This window comes from Macrotis lagotis, chromosome X (assembly GCF_037893015.1).
Source record: "Macrotis lagotis isolate mMagLag1 chromosome X, bilby.v1.9.chrom.fasta, whole genome shotgun sequence".
Taxonomy (NCBI): Eukaryota; Metazoa; Chordata; class Mammalia; order Peramelemorphia; family Peramelidae; genus Macrotis; species Macrotis lagotis.
In genome coordinates, this window is record NC_133666.1 from 175,799,812 (window position 1) to 175,821,503 (window position 21,692).

Consider the following 21,692-nt stretch of genomic DNA (forward strand, 5'->3'; position numbering starts at 1 on the left):
ACCAGTGAAAGTCCTATCTGTCAGTGCAGTACTATTTTCCCCTCGTAGAGATGAACTTTTATGAACATTAAACAAAAAATAGTCCTGAAAACCAGAGGTGTAATGGAAGTCATCAGACTCAAGAGTCCACCCACCATTCTTCAACACCGACTTGCCAAAGACCTGGGAATATACTTGTGGGAGGGACCAGTCGGACCCACCTACGACCACGCTTCTCTCATTTTTTACAGCCAACAAGCCCCGCCCCTCCCCGCCCCCCGGCTGGCTGGGGAGACGGGCTGAGGCGGGGCGGAAAGTTCGCGTGACGAGACAGGAGGAGATCCGCAATTGGCCGTGACGGAGGGTCTGGGCGTGGCCAACCCCATTGATTGGTCGGTGGGCGTGGCCCGCGAGCGGGGACATCTACGGCGGCTGGTGGGGGATACGGGGGCGGCAGGCTTTGGGGTGGGGGGTGTGGGCCGTGGGGCTGGGGACCGCGGAGGGCCGAGGGCTGAGGGCGGCTGCGGGATGGAGTCGGGCTCCCGGCTCCGTTAAAGACTGGCATCGGCTGCGGCGGCAGTCGAGGGAAGGAGGGAGCGGACCATGAAGGGGGCTCTGGGCAGCCCGGTGGCCGCCGCCGCAGCCGCCACCTCCGTGATGCAGGAGAGTTTCGGCTGCGCGGTTGCCAACCGCTTCCACCAGCTGCTGGACGACGAGTCGGACCCGTTCGACATCCTTCGCGAGGCCGAGCGGCAGCGGCAGCGGCAGCAGCAGCAGCAGCGCAAGAAGCGCGACGAGGCGGCGGGGGCTGCGGGAGGCGGCGGCGGCGGCGGCGGGGGCGGGGGGTGGCGGCGGGGGGTCGAAGACCCGCCTCGGCCGCGGGCTGCCGGCCTCAGACTGAGTGGCGGCGGCATCGGCGGCGGCATCGGCGGCGGCAGTGGCGGCGGCGGCGGCGGCCGGAGGGAGTCCCAGAAAGACCGCAAGATCTTCTCCTCCCCCTTCTCCCAGCCAGACAGCTTTGGGGGAGGCCCGCAGCCGCCCGGTACGCCCACACCCCCTCCCTCCAGTCTAGCTGCCCGAAGCGTTATAAATTATTATTCTTTTCTTTTTCTTTTTTTTTTTTAACAATAATATGCCCAATAATCTTTTTTCATCCCTGCTTCCCTCCCCGTGGAAAGAGAAAAACAAACCAAAAAAGAAGCCTTGTACTCAGATAATGCAGAGTCTTGCAAAGGCTCCCGCATCGGCCTGGCCAGAAACGTTTGTCTCATTCTTCAATCTGAGCCCAGCATCATCCTGGTCCAGCGGAATCGCGGTTGGGCCGGATCCGAGTTCTTAACTCTTTCAGAATCGTTTGTTACTTTCGCCGTTCTTTTGGATCTGGCTCCCTTCGCTTTTCATCAGTTCAAAGAAATCTTCCCAAGTTTTCTCTAAACTCACCCGGCCCCTTTGTCGTTTCTTACGGCACAATAGTATTCCATTACATATATGTGTGTGTGTATATATGTATATATATATATATGTAATAATTTTATGCAGTCATTTCGTTAATCTTTTTCTTTCTCACCCCAATCCCATCCCCCAGCCAGGGAAATATTGCAGCTACTTGAAAACTCTACAGAAAAGTAATGACAGGAGAAAGCCCAGATCAAAATGGGAAAGAGGGACGTCATTTCCGTCCTTTCTCTTCTTCATCCCTCTGAAAAGCTGGGACAATGTCAAAGTTGGGTTTAGAAGTATAACAGGGTGGGAGTAAGAGGTGAGAGATACAAAATGTGCCTGTAAGAGACGGGATGTTCCTGGAACATCCCAAAGAAATCCCTCCTCCGCTTTCTGCCAAGGACAGTTTGGAGGGGTTTGAAAAAACGTTATATTTTCCTTTCATGCGGGGGAGGAAGTAGATATTTTTTTCTTTTGGGAGGCAGAGAGAAAAGTAGCCCCGCAGTCGAAGAGCTGGGAGGAGGAAAGGAAGGAGCCCTTTAAGACACTGGGACAAAAGTGAGAATCGGAATTCACTGAAGCGGCCTGGTACTGATGAAACTTGTTAAGGTTTGGAGGATTGGAATGATGTAGAGCAGTTAGGTGTTGAAAAAGGAAAAGATAGTAAAAGTGTCTTTAAAATTATCCTAGGACCGATCTGAGAACCAGTTCGACTTTGGGAGGACTGTGCATCTGAGCGGGCATAATAGCATAGATAGTTCATTAGAGTGCTAAGTGGGCACTGGGGAGATTCAGTGTTTTAAATAATCCCATGCAAGTTGTCTGTTATCATCTGGTATTAGATAAATTTGACTTATAGTAACTGAAAGCATTTTTGATTTAGGATTTTGCATTTGGGATCATATAGATATGTTGCTTATATATCAGAGCTTGCACTCAACAGGAGTGTATTCAAAAATAATTCTTGGTAGATGCCTCCTTTCTTTAAAGTAAGTAGAAAATCTAGACTCCAGATAGGTGTGGTAGTATTTTTACAATGCAAATGTATTTTATTATTTCAACTTGCCACCTGATAATTTGCACTGATTGATGACCTTTAACTTTACAAGACAGCCACTTTTGCTTCTGAGCAATCTGAATTCAGACAATGGCTATGACTTTTGCATAAAGCTACTGCTATTTGCTTTCTGTTTAAAAATTAATGTAACAGTCTTCTCAATTTGAAAGGGGATTTTTCAATTTACCTGTTTGGAGGCTTGCTTTGTTGATCCAAGGTTGATTTTTTGGGGGATGGTAGCACTGAGTCATTTGGCTTAATTCAAGCTTTAAGAATTTATCTGGGGGCGGCTAGGTGGCGTAGTGGATAAAAGCACCGGCCTTGGAGTCAGGAGTACCTGGGTTTAAATCCGGTCTCAGACACTCAGTAATTACCTAGCTGTGTGGCCTTGGGCAAGCCGCTTAACCGCATTTGCCTTGCAAAAAAATCTGAAGGCCCGAGATGATAATGAATTACTTTTACGTGAAATATGATGTAGAGATATCATTTTGCTGTTAATTGTTACTACTTTATTAAATTACCTAAATGGACCACTAAGTATTTTTTAGCATGCCAATAAGGGATGATATTTGAAAACTCTTTATATACTATACTGCTTTGCTCATATGGTTCCTTTGAGCTCATTATCAAATGATTAAGTAAAACTTTGCTAATACATAATTTTTTCCTTTGATTAAAAACATTTTGTTCATTTTGTTTAACTTTTGGGTTAATCCTGTACCTTATGCCATATGTTATTCCAACAAATGAAGATTTGTGTTCTTTGTCCCCTAGTGTTAGTATGAAACTTACATTTAGGGATATTTAACTAATATGATTAGTATTATTTTAAGTTCCCAAACTGACTTTTGAAAACCACTTTTAACAGTTTCGATTGTCTTTTCCCCTGACTAGGAAATTTTTGCTATTCCATTAAAAATAAAAATTCTTATGAGATCAATTTCAAAGAATTTTGGTTGTTTTGGGGAGTCTAAAGGCTTTTTGTTCCTTAGGAATGTCTTGGTTTTCAAAAGCAAATGAAATCATTTGTTTCTTTTTTGTGAAGTCATTGTATTAAGCTTTTATATAACAGGCATAAAAATGCAAGTTCCAAGTTTATAGCCCTGGACAATATGATTAAAGTATCAGGTGCTGAACTTTGTTATCTATGAATTTTAGCAAGTAGAGCAGTATTGTATGTGAAAACTTACTGTGAACAAGAAATAACAGATCAAAAGATTTGAATGATTCAGTGTAGATCAAGGAATGTCATGCAAATCAAAACCAGATTTTTTTTTCATTGAAAATGCCTAATGTTTCTTTTGTTTCAATAGTTTATCATGTAAGATAGTAAATGTATACCCTTGTAAATGGATCTTTTTTTCTTGAGTTAATCAAAGTTTTTGCTTCAATCCTGAAAACAAAAACTTTATGGTCCTTAAACTAAAAACTTGATTTTTTTTTGCCAGAGAATTGTATATACCATTTATTTAATCCCTTTTCTAAGAACTTGCTGTTTTATTCTTGGATCAGTGATCAAATTGCATGAGACAGCCTTTTATTGAAAGGGGCTGTTGGATGCAAGGTTTGCATTATGGAATCACAGTTGCTGATCAGGCATAGAGAAGAGAGTTGAATTCTGCCTCAGTCAACTCTTAATACTATGTTTCCAGAATTTGAACCATTGATAATATTCATCTACAAGACAAAAACTATTATTATACATACTTGATGCATTTCATGAAAGGCAAACACTTTAGAGAAGATTGGGCAAGGTTTTTGGCAAAGTGACCTTAGTAAGGATGGATATAAAAACTACATGATTTTTTTTACTTAAATTTATTCTATCTTGATACTTTTTAAAATATATTGGGATGGGACACTTACTCTAGTGTGTGAACACCCTGGAAAGTCACTTAACACAGAGATCACACACACGTGCCGCGCACACACACACACACACACACACACACACACACACATATACACACTTGTGCACGCACTTGCACACTTGCCATTTTTATTTGTTGTGAAGAATTTTCTAGCCAAGTGGTATTTTTAAAAAATCATAGTTAATTGATGATTCCTATTTATATTTAATTTTTAAATTCTTTAAAATAACTGAGTTCATATTTAGAAAAATTCAAATTATTTAAATATAGAGTACATATACATGTCTTATGTTATTAGTCCATATGCTGATAACCATTTGTTCAACAGTACTCAATTTCAAACTCCTATTAGAGAAATTTTTTAATTTCTTGTAATTCATTTTGAAATTCATACTTATCAGCCTATAAGTCCTCCCTTTATGTTTTTTAGTGTTATGTGCCAGATAAGCTAGTGTTGCATGCAATTTTGATCTTCTCAGTAATCTAACTTGCTTTTTTCATCATTGCTCTGGCTCTTCAATAAAACTGTAATACTATGTTTATGATAGCAGTATGGTATCAAATAAGTCATGACAGTTATAATTTTGTTGCAAAATGGAAATCTGTTTAAAACAGGAATAAAGCATATTAAAACAGGAATGAGGCATATTAAAAACCATTGCAAATTGAATTTAAATCTATGATATATCAAATTTCAGTATACTAATTACTATTATAATAGCAATATTCCACATTTTAACACCAGGAAATGTTATTCTTTTGGACAGGGACTTAACTCTCCTCCATTTTCAGTGGAACTAATTATAAGTTTGTTTACTGAAAGTTCTAATAATTTATTAGAACTATTATTTTTATATCCAGTTTTAGTTTTACATGGAGCATGTTAATCATCAAACTCTCTTCCTAAGGTGTATAAGCCAATATAAATGCATTCTCATAGTTCAAAATAGTTAACTATAATATACCCATAAATCCTGAGAAGAAAAAATTATTTGTATTTAGAGCTAAAGTGAAAAGATACGAATAGAGAAGAGCTATTAATTAATGGACTTTCAGTAAACTTGACATGTAAAATAAAGCTTTATGTTTTTAGAGTTTGATCTGTTAAAATTAGATATGTTTTTGCCTATTGTTATGATCTCAGCTTTCAGTTGAAAGTCATTTTTCCAAATCTTTTATTGGAGGGGTTGGTTAGGCAATGGGGTTAAAGTGACTTGCCCAAGGTCACCCAGCTAGGTAATTATTAAGTGTCTGAGGCACATTTGAACTCAGGTATTCCTGACTCCAGGGCCAGTGCTCTATCCACTGCACCACCTTAGCCACCCCAAAAGTCATTTTTGAATAAAGGAATGGAATAATAAGTCCTTTTAGTTTTTTGAATGTGTGAAGTGACAAACTCAATTTCAATTCCTATATGAGGAACAGAATTCACATATGTAAATTTCATTGAAGACCAAAAAAACTTAATTAAAAATAGGTATTAATTATAATTAGAATAAAAATATTTCTTGACTCACTGGTAATTTTATTTGTTCTTAATTATTGTAATCAACATGTATTTGAGTTGAACCAACTAAGAGTGTTATTTATGAAATATAAGAGATCAGTCATATGGTTTGTATAATATTTTGATTTTCTCTAAATGAACTCTAACCATTATGTTTTAGTGGCTTAAACTAATGATTTGGTGGCTTTATTGTTATTTCATCAACCATACCTGTTACAGCATAGATGAATTAAAGAATTATTATAATTGTTTAAAGAATTCAATACAAAATTCTTTCTCATAGCATATAACTAAAAATAGTTTTAGGGGGTTTAGTTTGAACCTGCGGTGTACAGGGAATTTTGTGGAAACTTTCTGTGTATACAATTTGTAACTCATTTGTAGCCTACATTCTTAGAAGCTTGCCTGGGGTCCTAGAATGACTGGTTCTCTTGTGATCACACAAATACAGAATATTTGTGATAGAACTTGAACTCATTTTCCTGACTGCAAGTTTTCTTCAATGTTATTCACCATGCTATTGGTGCCTGTCAAGGGAAAAGATGAAAATTAATACTACTTCTCAGAGTTAAATTTAATACTGCTCTGATGTGTTCTGACATTATCTTTTCAAATTTTAGGTCAAAAGCGAGCTGCTAAAAGAGGGGAGCAGCAGGCATGGAATGATAACCGGGGAGCAGATGTAAAACTGGATAAGACAGAACGAAGAACTTACAGGGAACATCGACCCTTTGAAATGGAGAGACAAGTGGAATTTACTGTGGAAAAGTTTACAATTGGAAAGTATGTACTATATGATTTAAGTGGCACAGTTCCAGATAAGAATTTGGGAAAGGGAATTAATAATATAAATAACAGCTTGGTATTGTCTAAACTTCCCTGAACTTCAGCATGATTTCTTGCTATAATGGTCAAGTTAGTAGGCATTATTTTATGCCTAGTAAATGCCAAGCACTGTGCTAAGCTCTGGGGCTTCAGAAGGGCAAAAGAGAGGGTTGCTCTCAAGAACATCACAGTCTAATGGGTAAACTCTGTTTGAACAACATATATAGAATAAATTAAGCACAGCTAGGTGGTGTGGCCTTGGAGTCAGGAGTTTGAAGCGAACCTCAGACACTGTGTCTGGGCAAATCACTTAACCTTGATTGCCTCACTCTCAGAACCACCTCCAATCATCCTGATTCTTATCTGTCCACTGGACCCTGATGGCTCTGGAGGAGAAGGTGAGGCTGATGATTTAGCCCAGCACCCTGTCACTGAAATATGCAATTCATGTACTTATCATGACATCACCTCTCTGATGTCATGGTCTTCTTTGAGAATGAAGGACAAACATCATCATAATAATAGAATAAATTGGAGATAATCTCAACAGAAAGGCCACTACCATTATGGGGAATCAGGAAAAGTCTTTTTTCCCCAGAGGTGGAATTTTATCTTTGACCTGAAGGAAGCCAGGGAATCCAGGATATAGAGAAAAAGGAGGAGAATTTCAGTAATGGGAGGGAGAGCCAAGGAAAATGGAAAGAATAGTAAAATGGAGTATCTCCCCTGTAAGGAACAGAAGAGAGACCAGTGTTAACAGATCATAAAGTACATGGCAAGTGTAACAAGATGGAAGTTATGAAGTATTTTGGATTCCAAATAGAAAATTTTATGTTTGTTCTTAGTGGTGATTGGGAAACACTGGAGCTGAATGAATAGGGATGGGAATTAACATAGTCAAATGTGTGCTTTAAGAAGATCACTTGATAGTTGAATAAAGGATAAACTGGAACAGTGAGGTGTTTTGAGGCAAGGCAATTAATAACCATCAGGCAATCAATCACAGTAGTCTAGGTGAGAGATGATGAGAGTAGGGGCAGCCAGGTGGCACAGTGGATAGAATACTAACCCTGGAGTCAGGAGGAACTGAGTTCAAATTCAGCCTCTGACACTTAATAATTATCTAATTGTGTGACCTAGGGCAAGTTGCTTAACCCCATTGCTTTGCAACGCCCCCCCCCCCCAAAAGAGATGATGAGTCTAGATACTTGGTAGTACCAGAGTCAGGGAAGAGAAGGAAACCTATATATAAAGGATCTTACAAAGGTACACTCAAAAAGATTTTAACATAGATTGGTTGGGAATGGTAGGAGGTGGTAAAGGCATATGAGGAATTGGTAACTAGAGATACCCAGGTTGTGAGTCCTAGTTGCTTGGAGGATAGTGATGCTTAGTAGTAATAAGGAAGTTTGGTTATTGGGAAAGTTAATGAATTCTGTTTTGGATATGTTAAATTTAAAATTTAAATTTTGGACAGGTTAAAAGATGTCTGCAAGGCATCCAGTTTGCAATGTTCAGTAGACAGTTGGAGATGAGACCAGAGATAGGTATTAGTCTACCCTCCCAATTTACTGATGAGGAAACCAAAGGATGTTAATTAGGTTCTCACAGCTAAGTCTCAGAGGTGAGATCTGAATCTTACTGTCTTCCTGACTCCAAGTAAATAACTAATACTAGATTGTGTGTGTGTGTGTGTGTGTGTGTGTGTGTGTGTGTACAAAGACTGCACATTTACATAAATATAAAACACTTTCCTTACAAACAACCCTTTGAGGAAGGTATTTCTTTAGTGCTAAAGTATGAGAGTTGAGGTTTATTCATACTTAAGTGGTGAAGATAGAGTTTAAACCTGGGTTTATGACTTTTAACTCTAATGCTCTTTCCATGCATCATGTTCTCTAATCAATACCTTCCTCAACTTCAATATCAAAAGAACTTTGCTTTTTACCTTACTGAAATAGAGGCCATTTCCTGTGATTTCCTTTGTCTTCTTTACTCAGTATTTCAGAACCTTTTACATCTTCACCAAACGTAACTTCCTTACTTAGGTCTCTTTTGAAAGAAGTGACCCTTTCTCTTTGCCAGGTACAAGCCTTCTGCCAGTACTCTTGATCCTGGCTCACCCCATCAGTCAATCTCTTTCCAAATAGTCACCTAACTGGCTATTGACTGGTTCTTTTCAATAACTGCTTATATAAATCTTAACTCTACCCAATTCTGAAAAATCCTTTGTCAGACTCTGCCATCTTTTCTTTTTCACTTTGCATCATATATACTTTCTCCTCTTCATTGTTCACTCAGTTCAATTGAATAAACATTTAATATGAGCAAGATACTGTGATCTCATTGGTGTGAATACTACTTTGAGTCATAAATATTGCAAAGCATCAATGCCTGGCCATCACATATTACCCTGGTCCCTGTCATTTAGTTAGTACATCACAGAATAAGCCTAAGGTGATGGAGAGACATTTAGTATGTGCTGTACAAATTTGCTTTGGTTCCTATGCAGACACTCTTATTTGTAGATTGCCACAGAAGATCTTTCGATATATGAAGAAAAGTTTAAGAACTTAATAAATACCCTCCACCAAGAATTTCAAAAAGACCAGGGGAAAAGAATGTAAAGGAGGGAGATTCAGCAGTTTCAAATCTTAAATCATATAAGGATGTGTGCATGTGTTTATAGATGTCATTTTGTGTGTGTGTGTTTGTGTGTGTGTGTGTGTATGTGTGTGTGTGTAGTGTGTGTCTCTTCATTAATTTCTTTAGGGGAGAAAATAAAATGAAAAGTACACAGCAGAGAATAAAAGAAAACCCTACAAGGAAGCAAAGATAAACTGTTATCTTTGAAAATAATGTGTAATTTTTAATATCTAGGTTTATATTGAATCTTCTCATATTCTGCTCTGTACATGGAAATGTTCTTTTTTCCCTCATTTTGCATTTAAGTTTAAGATGAATAAAAGAAAATTTACCTACCCCCCCACATTCTGTGAACTTAGGATACTGAGTTCAGAAACTTTTAAGTTGATAAAATAGCCTGTTTATATTCCAATAGATCATCATGATAGTGATGATAATAGCTATGATATAACAGTTAACTCACTAAGCATTTACTAAGTGCCTATTATGTTCCCTTCTGGATATAGAGACATAGCAGTTAGGTAGAGTGATAGAGAACTAGGCTGGAGTCAGGCAGACTCCTCTTCCTGAGTTCAAATGTGACCTCAGTTACTTACCAACTGTTTGACTTTGGTAAAGTCACTTTAACTCTGTTTGCCTTTATTTCCTCATTTGTAAAATGAGCTGGAGAGGAAAATTTCAAATTACTCTAGTATCTCTGCCAAGAAAATCCCAAATGAGGTCATGAAGATTGGGACAGGAATGAAACAACTGAAAAACAACAAAACGGTGACAAAAGTGAAACAATTCCCCTTCCTTAGCGATTACATTCTTTTATGTATGGTTATGGTTAGATAGATATAATGTAATTTTTATAGTTTTTCCAATTACTTGTAAAAACAAATTAACATATATATGTTTTTTAATCTTTTGAGTTTCAAGTTCTCTTCTTCCCTCTCTTCCTCTTCCCTAAGATAAGTAGTTTGATACTTGTTATACATGTACAGTTATGTGAAACATATTTCCATATTAGTCATGTGATAGTGTTATTTGAAGGAGTCCATAGCAACTAGGGGAAAGAGAAAGATTAATATATTATCACTTGTGCTGAGTCCTAAGTTCCTAGGTCCAAAACTGGAATAGACCCCAGAAACTATCTTGTCCAACTCTCTCATTTTGCAAATCTGGAAACTGAGGCCCTAAGAGATTGATTTGCCTAAGGTCACAGTCACACATAAGCATACAAAGAGTGATTTGAAATCCAGGTTCTCTGACTCTATAGCTAGTTTCAGTTGTTTTTTTTCCCCCCAACTGTGCCATATATTGACAGAAAGTAGGGATTTTAAAAAGCAGAGGGGAGGAAGAAATGTATTTAGACATGAAGGACCAGCAGTGCAAAACCATGTGGGCAGGAAATGTGTCATATAGGGAATATTAAGATGACTAGTTTAGATGGAACATGGGGGGGGGTGACGGAGGAGATATTGTGCCCCAATTTTGATTGAGGATGTTGAGGATGTTCTGGGATTTAGGTTTGGAATTAGAACAGAATTTGTAAACCATCTAGCTGTTAGCTGAAGGAGATTTATTTAATCATAATTTGGAAATGATACCCAGTAAGGATACAACATTCATTTGGTTGTGGCTTCTGTGAGTCTAAATTGGCCACAGTGCCACTCTGGTTAATTCAAAGTTTAATGAACTCTGAATTGCTCATGTCCTTGATCCCCCCCACCAAAACTTCCTCTGTCTTTTGTACTTGTATCCAGTTTTGGGGTTTTTTTTTTTAGGTTTTTGCAAGGCAAATGGGGTAAAGTGGCTTGCCCAAGTCCACATAGCTAGGTAATTATTAAGTGTCTGAGGCTGGATTTGAACTCAGGTACCCCTGACTCCAGGGCTGGTGCACTATCCACTGTGCCATCTAGCCACCCCTCCATCTTTTTTTTTGAATTGTCCTTTTGAACAAATTATGTTTTGAGATTGGTTTCATAATGTTTTAAGGAAAAATTAGCTTGTGTAAGGTAACTTTGCTCCTACAACAACATCTTTTGATGACAAGGTGATAATTCTTCTAGAAGATATTTTATCATGTGATTGATCTTAGAGCTATGTAGCAATTGACTTTGGCTTGTGAGAAACCTGGCACTGAAGAAGTTGAGTGTGTATTAAAAGAAAAAAAATATATAAATTGGAATTACTTTTTAAATAGATTTCTTTTCCCCACTTCTTACCTACACTCAACCTGAAAGATAATGACCTCTGTAAAGGAGTAACTGAATGTGAAGATACTTCACTCTTCCTATCCCTTCAGAAAGCTTAAGTCTTGCCTGTGTGGTAGATGATAATGCCAAATCTTTGCAGTTCACTGATGTAGAGTAGTGATGGTAAGCTGGAGCAGTACTGAAAAGAAGACGGCCATAGCACAGGTAATGCCACTTTCAGCAATCAGCAATCCTAAGAGATTATAATTGGTAATCTTACATGCAACATCTCTGAGTCAGCCATTTCCCCAGACCAACACTCAGAACCAGATCACTCTTTCCCTAAGAATTCCCATCAGAATGAATAACAAATTTTTTCCCTTTTAGAAACCTTTGCTGAAGGATTTCCCCTTTTTCAGTAGAGGGTGGGTGGTTGATTATACAGTTACATCTGACCCATGTAATTATAAAGCAAAGCATCTCCTAATAATTCTATTCCCTAGTCTATTGGTAAAGGACAATTGTGGAGTTAACTCATCAGAACAATATGAGGGATCTTAACTGTTCCAAATTAAAGTTTAATACAGTGATCTGGTGGAACTGCTTGCAGAAATTTATCTTCTGTGCTTTGACATTGCTTTCTTGGCTTGGGCCAATATGATGTCTCATTTGTTGGGGCTGAACATAAACAGCTTTGCCACTTTTTATGCCAAACCCTGATCCCCTTGTGCTAGGATTTGAGGCTACTTTGACTCCTTTGCAGGGGGGGGGTGTCTTATCCAATACCCTTTAAGGCCAGGTTGAGTGCAGCTACCAGGGAGTAATAAATACCACATTTGCTGCCATTCTTTGTTCTGTCAGAACATATTCTTTGATTGGGATCCTGAATTTTTGCCTTATGTACTACACTGTCCATCTCAAATGCTGCCTCCAAGTTTGAAAATGAACATCTTAGCAGAAATTGTTTTCCCACCCCTACTCAGGGGAAGAGACACAAAATAGTTCAGTCTTGGATATTATGTCCAGAATATAGTACATGTAAACTAACTATATTTAGTCAGGAAAATGAATTCTTACAGTGGTCAAATCCAAATATTTGCTGTTGTTGTTTTTCTGGCAAAGATATTGGAATAATTTGTCATTTTCTTCATGACTTCCTGGTTTTAAGCCTGGTACTCTGTCCACTAGCTGCTCAAATCCAAATATAAATATATTTCATTCTGCATTAAGTCTATCACCTCTCTGTTATGTGGATAGCCTGCTTCACCATCAGCCCTCTGGGATTGTGGTTGATTAGCATTGTCAAGTCTTTCTTAATTGGTTTGTCTTTACAATTTTATTGTATTAACTGTTTTCTTGGGTTGTTTTCAGATTTCTTTGCTTTAGTTCTACAATCTTCCCAGTATTCTCTTTATCTTTTTCATCATTTCTCACAGAACAATATTTCATTATATTTATAGGTCATAGTTTATTTTCCATTATTCTCTGCTCATTTAATTCTGGTCCCCAGTTGTTCTTTGAAAGTCCTTTGGAATTGACCAGGATATATGTGTTTGTTGAAACACCTGAGGTTTATTTTAATAGCTTGTTTTTAAACCCAAGAATAATATAATAACCCATATAGTCAATGTGGAGCCCTTTTTTTATTTGGAGGTTTATTTTCGATGAAAATTATGAGTTCAATTACAGATATTCTGAACCCATGAACCATGTTAGGAAAATTCCTAACAAGTGGACAGACAGAGGTTTGGCTATATCTAAATTTATATTTTGTAACTATCTAATCTTGTCTTTTTGTGGTTGAGGGAGGAATTCAAGTTTTTTTAAAAAAAACATTTAGGAAGTGAAGACATTGAGAAGACTTTTTCAGGGCCTTTAGCCATGAAAGGGAGGAATGATGAGGGTGATAGCTAGTGGAGATGGATAGATCAAGTAAAAGTTTTTAAAGGGGTAAGCAAGACATGAAGAAGTTTCGGGACAGCAGTGAAGAAGCAAGTTAACAGGAGAGTGAAATTAATGAGAAATGGAGATGGTAGAGGGGGCAAACTGCTGGAGAAAACACAGTGGGATGGGGATTACTTTTGAATGTGGAGTTTACCTCTGTAAGGAGAGGGGCAGTCTTGTCATGTGAGAATGGGGGTAAAGGGAGTAAAAGATCTAAATGTATAACAAGTATAGATATCTAAGTGATGAGAAAGAAGGAAGAGAAGGAATTCTCAGCCTTGTTATTTTTATTTTTGGAGGTTTAATTCTTAGCTGAAAGAGTGCCTTGGAAAGTTTAAGGAGGGAAGAAAACAGGGAACTAGCATTGTGATTCAATTAGGAATGAGAAACCAACTTGACTTTGTCTCATTCAGCTAAAATTGCCCTCCCTAAAGTTCCAAATCTCAGTTTTTTCTCAGTCCTCATCCTCCTTGACTTTCTTCAATCTCTGATGTCAGTTACACTGTTCTTGATACTTCTTGCTCTCTGTGTTGTTGTGGCATTGGTTTCTCCTGTTTGTTTTCTTACTTTCTGACTATTCCTTCTTAGTCTCCTTTGCATGACTGGCAGTAGGATAGTGTAAAGTATTGGATAGTTGAAGTGGTTCTCCAAGGAGTTTTGAGATAAGATATGAAGAAAGAGCATTGTAGGGATGATGGCCTGGGAAAGAACTGAAGGCTAGGGGATTTTAGGCAAGGATGAATGGATAGGAATAGGGTCTTATGACCTTAAGGTCATAAGACAGGGAAAGGTAAAATGATAAAATGTTATGATCAGATGGATGAATTTTCAGAGTTGATGAATATGGATATATGGAGCATTTGTGGGTAAAAGTGCTATTAAACATAAAACTCTGCATGTTGAAGTTTAATTATTAGGATGACTATATTGAATGAAATGAGAAATCAGGATATTTGAGGATTTATCAATATATATATTTTGCAACTTAATAGTAAGAGAATAGGAGCTAAGGTGGAGAGAAGGATCATAATTCAGGCAGTGAATTCATTAAGGAAGGAAAGAGAATTTCCTAAGGGTCCTGATTGGGTAATAAGGATTGAGTGATTCTCAAAGGATGAGAGCGCTCATAAGTGATGGTGGTAAAGGAAGTAGTAACAAGTAGCAAATTAGTACTATATAGGGTAGTCATTCAAACAGTATCTCAGTGAATAGAATTCTCAGTGAATGCAAAAAAGATGAAATGAGTGATAAAGGAAAAGTTTTAAAATGAAAGCAATATTAACTATGGGACAGGCTTTCCTGAGTTTAATGTAGAAAGGTTAAGAGATAGATCTGGAGTTGGACAGGAGAGGTGGAAGTAATGCAGTTTGCAGTGGGGAATAGTAAGAAAGGAATTTGTGTAATGAAGGCTTAGGATTCAGAATCATGATGGATAGTCTCTTCTTGGTTTCTGCTTGTTTGCTAGTACTACAAAAAAAGAGCTGCTTTAAGTATTTTTGTATATATGGATCCTTTTCTTTGTTTAGGGGTATAGGACTAGTTCTGGTGTTGCTGTATCAAAGGGTATACACAAGCACAATTTAATGACAGAATTGCTTTCTAGATTGGTAGTACCAATTCATCACTTCACCAAGAGTGACTCAATGTGCCTAATTTTTTGTAGCCCTTCCAAAATTTTTCATTTTCTATTTTTGTCATCTTTGTTAGTCAGATTGATGCGAGATGGAACCTGAATTTCTTGTATTTGCATTTCTTTAATGATTAGTGATTTGGATCATTTTTTTAATATGGCCATTGATAGCTTGGATTCTTCCTTTTAAAACCACCTTTTTAATGTCCCTTAACTATTTCTCAATTAGAAAAGGACCAGTCAGTATTTTTTAAAAATTATTTTAAGGGCAGCTAGGTGGTGGGGCGGCTAGGTGGTGCATAGGATAGAGCGCCAGCCCTGGAGTCAGGAGTACCTGAGTTCAAATCTGGCCTCAGACACTTAATAATTACCTAGCTGTGTGGCCTTGTGCAAACTACTTAACCTCATTGCCTTGCAAAAATCTAAAAAAAAATTATTTTAAATTTCTACTTAAGGCACTCTTTAGTAGAGGGATTCTTAACCTTTTTTGTGTCTTGAATCTATAGCACCTTATGATGAAATCGATGAACCTTCTTCTTAGAATAATAATGTTTTTAAATGCCTAAAATAAAATACACAAAATTTATAAAGGAAACCAAAGGTTAGTGAAAATAAAAAGGATTTTTTTCCCATCTGAATTCAAACACTCCTTGAAATCTATACAAATACCCTGGACTTCAGGTTATGAATTCTTCTACTTCAAACTTAATTTAGAAGTTGTCTTAGTACCGGTTGAGCTATGCTTTGTAACATTCTAATAAGAATTTTTAAAATTTCTTCAAATTGGGAAAATGATATTTAACAAAACCAGTTAATTATTATAGTATTTCTTTATTTCCTTTTAGGCCAGTTGAAAGATTTGAACGGGAAAGACCAATTAGAGGCCGTGGAGGCATAAGAGGTGGAATGCGAAGCAGAGGAAGAAGTGGTGGAATGAACAGAACTTTTGATGGTTTTGACCAAAGGGGGAAGAGAGAATTTGAAAGATACAGTGGTGGAAATGATAAAACGTGAGTCCTTTTGGATATGTTGTTTTCACTATAGTATTAGATGATATGGAATGTTCTTAGAATTAGTTTTGAATTAATTTGCTTTTTTTGTGTAGCTTCCACATTTTTGTTTAAACTATTTGAGTTGGAAGATGAAGGGAAATAGGTCTTCAATTTAAAACAATATTGTTTCTACTTCTAGAGCAATCAGAACAGAAGACAGAAAGGGTGGAAATGGAATTCATAAACAGGAATCAGTTAAAGATGATATAAGGTTGGGGAGGCTAGGTGGTGCAGTGGATAGAGCAGTGGCCCTGGAGTCAGGAGTACCTGAGTTCAAATCCAGCCTCAGACACTTAATAATTACCTAGCTGTGTAGCCTTGGGCAAGCCACTTAACCCAATTGCCTTGGAAAAAAAACTTAAAAAAAGTAAGATGATATAAGGTAAATCCATATTTGTACCTACTGTACATTATGAAATCAAATGAAAATTGTATTATCTTGTCATCTTTTGGGAAAGCAGAATGGCATAATAGAGTGCAGACTGCTGAACTCAGGATCAGGAAGACATATGTTCAAATCCTTCTTCAAATATATCTTAGGTGTGTCACCCTGACTTCCCCTCTCAGAGCCTCGGTTTTCCTCATCAACAAAAGGCAAATACCTCTTTAACCTCTCAAGGTTAAATAAGAAGCAAATGAAATGATGTATATGAAACACTTCACAAACCTTTTATTGTCTGGGAATGTTTTCCTTTCCTAAAAATAGTTTTCTTCAATAATATGCTTCCCATTTATGTGTCATTAAGGAGGGCCTAATTTAAAAGCAAATAAATACTTTTAAGGTACCTTGTTCAAAAAATTCATGGGATGTCTCCCTTCGGAATGAATTTATAATGAAATTTCATTTCATTCAAGTAACATTTGGGTGCCTGAGTCTTATGTAGTGCACTGTGACATTTTAGGTTCCTTTTCTAATTTCATCAAATGATAGTTTTGTTAAGTCGACGGTATTGTAATCTGTTAACCAGGTGTTTGAATATCTATTATGTTTCTATATGCAGATTCCCCTGAATATTTTTATAACAGTTTATGGCTTAAAATTTTCAAAACCCTTTCTCACCACATCCCTGTGAGGTAGGTAACACATATATTATTGTCCTTATTTTTACATGAGAAAGCAGGTTTTGTGAGTTAAGGGAACAATGTCCCTGGTCATACAGCTATTGAGTGGCTACATGATATGATTTGAAGTCAGGTTGCCTGACTCTGAATCCAGAATGTTTCTACTGTATCAATAGAAACATATTAAACATAGAAACAATTAAGTAGACATATTTAATTTTTCTCAATATTAGTGTAAATCAATGTTTTACTTTGTTTTCTTAAAATTATTTCCAGAATTTAGATGCATTTTTAATTGGGGGCAGAAAACTGAAAGAAAAAGTCTTTGATGTTGAAATTTTTAAAATTCCTCTAAAGATTTTTAGTTCTTTTCATACCTTTGTTCTTCTCTTTTTTTCCATGATATCTGTAACAACATTGAGATATTCCTCAAATGACTTTTGTAAAAAATGGTTATCTTGATGTCCTAAAATCCATTTTATCCTGTATTTCTGCTTATTGGAAAGAGTGAAACCCAGGTATCCATTTGAGGTCAAAAAAGGATAGATTGTTTCTGTGGTCCAGAAGGTATGTAATTTGTTTTTAAAAAATGTGTGCTATGTCTGTGAGCTTCTGGGATTAATCAGATGTTGACAGCTGCTACTGTTGTCACTTCCATTGTTTTATTCTTTTTGAATCTGGACCTGTGATTTCATCCAAGTGACAACTATGTTCTTGCTATGAAAAGACCTGATTTGGCATCTTCATCTCCAGTAGTTGTCTGAGCCACTGAAAGGCTAAGGTAACACCTATGATCACATACTATGTTTGAGATGCAAATTTTCAACACAAAGCTTTCTGACTCCTAGGTTCTCATCTTCCATAAACTTACTTAGGATTGACAATTTGTCAACTGATTTTAAAATTAAATTTGGTAGTTATGGCATATGTAAAATTATTTTTAATTAGTGAAAAAGTTCAAAAGATTTAAGGAGTGAAAGGATTCATTGAAGGATTCTTCAGTTTTGTTTCCTTGTTCCCTTCCTTTTCATGGTTTGCCCTTTCTAGTTTAGAACTATTAGTGGGACCATTAACAGGCAGCAAATAGTTTGAAACTATTCTGGGCAAATGGGTGATATAGTTAGAGCACCAGCCCTGAGCCTGGAGGACTTGAGTTCTAATCTAGTCTCTGATACTTGACACTTACTAATTATGCAAACCTGGGCAAATTGCTTAACGCTCATTGCTCTCCAGAATAATAAACTGAAAAATTTTCTATTTATTGGTGAGAAAACTGGCAAGGAGCAGTGAAATTGATCATCCTAGGTGGTAAGTAATAATTTAAAAAACCCTTTCTATTCTAATATGGGAAATCACAAAGCAGGATGCTCCCAGAAAAACCTGGAAAGACTTACATGAGTTGATACAAAGTGAAATCTACTGAGTACAAAGTAACAGTAATATTAGAAGAGGATCAGCTGTGAATGGCTTAGCTGATCTCAGCAATACAGTGATTCAAGATAACTCTGAAGGGCTTATGATGAAAAATTATATCCATCCCCAGAGAAAGAATTGATGGTATTTGAATACAGATTGAAAACATACTTTTTAAAAACTTATTTTTCTCAAGGTTTTTAGTTTTGTTTTCTTTCACAACATGACTTTTGGAAATATTTTGCTTCACTACACATATATAACCTATATCAAATTGCTAGCCTCAGTGGGAAGAGGTAGGCAAGGAGGGAGAGAATTTGAAACTCAGTTTTAAAAGAATGTTAAAAATTGTTTTTGCATTTAAGTGGGAAAAATAAAATATTGAATACAAAAGATAGAACAATAACATTCCTTTTTAAATTCTTTTTATTTTATAGAGGTATTTCAATATTAACATTTGAATATATGCATCTCTAACATTGGACTTTATAGTTTTTTAACCAAGATGCAATACAGTAAAAAAAAAAGTAGCACTCTCTAGTTTGTTCATTTTGACTTCTTGATCAGTTTTACATTATCTTGGAATTATCTTTTCCATAAGCAATCTATATTCATTACTAAGGGACTACTACATATATAAAATATTTACAAATTTATTTACATACTTAATATATTGTCTGTTAAGTCTTATATATGGAAGCTGGTCTATTTGTAAATGAACCTGCCCATTTATAAAATGGAAGATACCACTTGTCCATTTGTAGGTTGTAAGACCTAAGTTTATTTAAGGACTTTAAAAAAGGATAATTTGCAATCTTTCTCAAGTTATATAAAGTTACTGAGTAAGAGAAAAAACATTTAGTTGATAGACCATTAATTTTAAAAAATTGTACTATTGTACTATGAGTATTTCATCAAACTTAAAAGGGAAATCTATTTTTGACAGGAAAAGAGCTGGTATTTGCTATCTTTTTCAATAGAGAATCCAAATCAGTGAGGGATTCCCATAATATAACAGAAAACATACTGTTTTTAGAATCAGGGGCGGCTAGGTGGCACAGTGGATAAAGCACCAGCTCTTGAGTCAGGAGTACCTGGGTTCAAATCCGGTCTCAGACACTTAATAATGACCCAGCTGTGTGGCCTTGGGCAAGCCACTTAACCCCATTTGCCTTGGAAAAAAACCTAAAAAAAATATGAAGTTTTAGAATCAGAGGATTTGAACTACAAATGCCACCTCTGTTAGGTACTACCTGTATTACCTTAATCAATCATAACTTCACTGGGCCTCCATTTCCTGATTTGTAAAATGAGGTGGTTGGATTAGATTTCCTATGAGTTATCTTCTAACTCTCTAACTATGATTATATGGTTTCTGTGAACAATGAAATCTTCCAAATGTTCATTTAAATATTGACCTTTTATTAAGTCCTGAAACATATTACAAGTTCTTAAAAGAGATTCATAGTCATTCAAAAGAATTTGCCCTCACTATCCACAGAGAATACCAAGTAGATAAAGAATGCCTTTCATCCACATATTGTCAAGTAACTAAAAGTACAAACCATATGACTTGATGACTTACTTGGCTCTGATCTCTGCAGATAACTCATTGATCTTTATTTTTATCCCTAGTTTTTTTTTTCCAGAGCTATATTATATTTACCTAACAAAATGTCCCATAAGCAATCTAAACTTATCCTGCCTAAAAGCATGCTCCTAATCCCCCAACCCACTATTTTTTTTAGGTTTTTGCAAGGCAAATGGGGTTAAGTGACTTGCCCAAGGCCACACAGCTGGGTCATTATTAAGTGTCTGAGACCGGATTTGAACCCAGGTACTCTTGACTCCAAGGCCGGTTCTTTATCCACTATGTCACGTAGCCACCCCTTCCCAACCCACTATTTCAACCACCACTCTAGTTCTGTTTATCATCACATCTTGTCCAGACTATTGTAATAGCATCTTAATTTTCCTGCCTCCCCACTCTAATCCATCCTCTGTCAAAAGTGATATTTCTAAATTATAAGTCTGACCATATAAATGTACTAACCTCTCTTGCGCCAAACCTCTTTAGTATTTAAAAACCTTTGTCAGCTTGCCTTTCCAAAATTATTACACATTATTTCCTATTCCTTCCATGTTCAGCCAAATTATATTACTTATATTTCTTCTGAATAATATTTAGTATTTATCTCTATGCCCTTGCACTGGCTAATCCTTATATCTGGAAATATACCCCCTTTAAAACTTCAAAACTCGGCTCCAATGCCCATTTCTACATTAGACCTTTCTTAATCTGCCTAGCTTCTAATGTTTAAGGCCACTCTCAAGAAACCACTTTGTATTTACCTGCTGTATATTCTGGATTTACTTCTATACATATATGTTTTCATGATTAAAAGCTAGGCCGCATTATTTTTGTCTTAATCACTGTGCTAAAACACAGTGGTTGTCTAATGATAGGTACTTGTTTGGTCATTTCAGTTATATCTGACTATTTGACCCCTTTTGAGGTTTTCTTGGCAAAGATACTAGAGTGGTTTGCCATTTCCTTCTGCAGCTCATTTTATAAATGAGGAAAGTGAGGTAAGTAGAGTTAAACGATTTGCCTGGGATCACAGTAAATGTCTGAGATCACATTTGAACTCAGGTCTTCCAGACTTCAGTTCTGACACTCTATCCACTGTACTATCTAAATGTCTAAAAACATCATCATCAACAACCTAGGCACATAATATATATGAATAATGAGCCTTAGCAGAACTGAACAGGTGAAGATAATCATACTGACTTTGGGAAATTGTATAGTCTTACTTAATGACCCCAAGAGACTTTTTTTATATTGTCATTATTCCTAATTTTGTCTTACCCATGTCAGACAGCCTCTGAAATCTACCACTTCCTTACTGAGTGAAAGATAGAAGTATTTCATCATTAGACCTCTTGATCAGTTTAATCTTAGGTACAGCTGGGTGTGCAGCAATAGTGTTCGATTTGGAATTAGGAAGAACTTGTTTGAATCCTGTCTTGGCCCTTAATAGTGTGACAAGTTCATTAACTTTTGTCAGTTTCAGTTTTCTCAT

The 21,692-nt window shown here is 36.8% G+C and overlaps 1 protein-coding gene across 1 annotated transcript in view; it reads left to right on the top strand.

The window, feature by feature from the left end:
- The first annotated feature begins 445 nt into the window (after positions 1-445).
- HABP4 (hyaluronan binding protein 4) overlaps positions 446-21,692 on the top strand; it is a 42,364-nt gene continuing 21,117 nt past the window's right edge. The window contains exons 1-3 of the mRNA XM_074201440.1: positions 446-1,021; positions 6,475-6,637; positions 15,925-16,089. Coding sequence (XP_074057541.1) covers positions 583-1,021; positions 6,475-6,637; positions 15,925-16,089 — 767 coding nt within the window. The 5' untranslated portion in view covers positions 446-582. The remainder of the gene's footprint in view (positions 1,022-6,474; positions 6,638-15,924; positions 16,090-21,692) is intronic.